Source organism: Octopus bimaculoides, chromosome 2, assembly GCF_001194135.2.
Source record: "Octopus bimaculoides isolate UCB-OBI-ISO-001 chromosome 2, ASM119413v2, whole genome shotgun sequence".
NCBI lineage: Eukaryota > Metazoa > Mollusca > Cephalopoda > Octopoda > Octopodidae > Octopus > Octopus bimaculoides.
Genome location: NC_068982.1, coordinates 83,943,534 through 83,946,427, shown reverse-complemented (window position 1 = coordinate 83,946,427; position 2,894 = coordinate 83,943,534). Strand labels below are relative to the sequence as shown.

Sequence of the window (2,894 nt, the reverse complement as noted above, 5' to 3'; positions counted from 1 at the left end):
TATATATAGATGTATATGTATACATATAGATGTATATGTACACATATGTGTAGATATATATATATATATATAGATATAGATCTATATGCATACATGTAAATTTGGAAATTATATTCTATGCATAACGGCCATAACCCCTGGACCTCCTAAAAAAAGGGCAAATCTTCGGACCCATACAATGTGACATGTACACAATCGAATGGCAAAAAAGGGGCCTTCCACATGCTCATATCCTGCTTTGGCTCTCAATGAAGATCAAATCAACTGAGATCGACAACATAATCTCTGCAAAGTAGTATAGTACAAAGTACTATACGACGTAGTTAAAGCAAACATGGTGCATGGTCCATGTGGGCATGGATTCAACATTAACTCACTATATTTGAAAGACAGCGTATGTTAAAAAAAGTTTAGAAGGAAGTTCCTACAACAAACTTAGGTGCTGATGGGTATCCATCATACAGACGGAGAAAACCACAAGACGGCGGTTTCACAGCAACTATCGAAGAGCATAAGGTTGATAATAGATGAATTGTTCCCTACTGCCGACCTCTGCCAAAGATTTTCAATGCCCACATTCACGGTGACTTTTGCAACTCTGTTAAGTCCATCAAGTATCTTTGCAAGTATGTGAACAAGGGTTCTGATGCTGCAATGTTTGCACTTCAACAACAATACTGCCAGGATGAGGTGACACACTATCAGGTGGGACGCTACATAAGTAGCAACGAGGCTTTCTGGAGCATCTTTGGCTTTCCACTTCACCAACGACACCCTGCCATCCAACAGCTTGCAGTGCACTTGGAAAACGGTCAAAGAGTGTACTTCACTGATGCTAGTGCTTCTCTGTTGGCAGAGCAACCAAGGGATAGCACACTCACTGCATTCTTCAAGCTCTGTCAAGTGGATCCATTCACTCAAACCTTACTGTATCCACAGATTCCATCGTACTACACTTGGAATGGAAAACAATGAACCCCAAGGAAAGCAGGTCAAAATGTTCATGGATACCCTGGCATTAAGTTTGACACTTGCCTTGGCCGAGTATACACAGTACATCCCACTCAACAAGAGTGCTTCTACCTCCAGCTACTACTGCATCAGATCAGAGACCCCACATGTTTCCAGGCCCTAAAAAATGTTCATGAACATGTCTGCACAACATACAGAGAAGTCTGCTATCGACAAGGACTGTTAGAAGATGGTGCACAATGGGATGCAACTTTGGGAGAGGCTGCTTTATCACAATCACCTAAAAGTCTCAGGGCACTATTCGCAGTATTACTACAGACATGCGAACTGTGTGATCCTGCAACTCTATGGCTCAAGTACAGGGACAAACTGGCTGAAGACTTTCAGTGGCAAGCTCAACAGCTCTATCCTGACATGGAGGGTATCAGCAATGAAGTCTACAACAAAACTCTCATTGACATTGAAAACAGAATTGCCACACTGGGTGGTAATGAATTATCCACATATGGCCTGCCACAAACATTCAGGTCAGGGTCAAATAGCTTTCCTACTGCTGTCATTCATGAAACATCTTATGACACTCAAGCGCTTTCAAAGTACATTGCTGAAAAAGAGCATAAATTACTTTCAGACCAGCTGCAGGCCTACACAACTATTATTAACAGTGTACGCCAATGTGATGGACGAATCTTCTTCCTCGATGCTCCTGGAGGGACAGGAAAAACATTTATAATAAAACTTCTCCTTGCAGAAGTTAGGCAGCATCAGGACATTGCAGTAGCTGTGGCTTCCTCTGGGATTGCAGCTACTTTGTTACCCAGTGGCAGGACAGCACACTCGACTTTCAAACTCCCTCTCAATTTAGCAGCATCCGACATGCCTTCATGCAACATCACCAAAAGCTCAAATCAGGGACAGGTACTTAAAAGGTGTCATCTAATTGTCTGGGATGAATGCACCATGGCTTACAAGGAAGCTTTGGAAGCATTAGATAGAGCCCTGAAAGATATCCGAGACTGCCATGCTCCAATGGGAGGTGTTACGCTTCTGTTGTCAGGTGATTTCAGGCAAATTCTTCCTGTCGTTCCAAAAGGCACTAGAGCAGATGAGGTCCAAGCATGCCTAAAGTCTTCTACCCTGTGGCATCGTTTCCATCCTCAGTCTTAACACTAACACGAGAGCTCAGCTACATGGCGACCAAATGTCCAAAAAGTTTGCACAGGACATTTTGTTAATTGGTGATGGCAAGGTGCCTCTCGACACTGCAGGAGATATGAAAGTATGGCCATTTTGCTCTGTTGTTAATTCTGTAGATGACCTCAAACACAAAGTCTTTCCCAACTTCAAAGAAAACTACTTAAATCACAATTGGCTGTGTGCAAAAGCAATATTAGCTCCAAAAAACGTAGCTGTTACAAAAATTAATCAACAGCTGATGCATTCTCTTCAATCTTCAAACTTACAAGTCTGTTGATACAGTTCCAGATACAAATGAAGTGGTGAACTATCCTCCTGAATCTCTCAATTCGTTGGAGCCTCCTGGACTACCTCCCTACATATTATCACTTAAAGTTGGAACGCCTGTTATGCCACTCCGCAATCTGGATCCACCAAGACTTTGCAATGGAACACGACTTGTGAGAAAGAAGATGATGTCACATGTTATCGAGGCTACCATTCTTTCTGGATGTGGAAAAGGTGATGACGTCTTTATTCCAAGAATTCCTCTTACTCCATCAGGAGCAATTCCCCCTTCGTGTCACTTTTGCCATGTCCATTAACAAATCTCAGGGTCAAACCCTCTCTGTGGCTGGTCTTCTCTTGGAAGAGCCCTGCTTCTCACATGGACAACTGTATGTTGGCTGCTCAAGAGTGGGAAGCAAAACAAACCTATTTGCATATGCTCCACAAGGAAAAACAAG

At 42.7% G+C, this 2,894-nt stretch overlaps 1 protein-coding gene across 1 annotated transcript; it reads left to right on the top strand.

The window, feature by feature from the left end:
- The first annotated feature begins 654 nt into the window (after nt 1-654).
- On the top strand, nt 655-2,139 carry LOC106871293 (uncharacterized). Its single transcript, XM_014917677.1, has 2 exons — nt 655-929; nt 1,170-2,139. The coding sequence occupies exons 1-2, from the start codon at nt 655-657 to the stop codon at nt 2,137-2,139; spliced, it is 1,245 nt and encodes a 414-aa protein (XP_014773163.1).
- The last annotated feature ends 755 nt before the right edge of the window (nt 2,140-2,894 follow it).

Bases quoted from the DNA above. Each gene is read 5' to 3' on its own strand.
- LOC106871293 (XM_014917677.1), top strand. From the start codon at position 655: ATGTTTGCACTTCAACAACAATACTGCCAGGATGAGGTGACACACTAT. The intron at 930-1,169 runs GTATCCACAGAT...CACAACATACAG, and splicing joins CCATTCACTCAAACCTTACT to AGAAGTCTGCTATCGACAAG.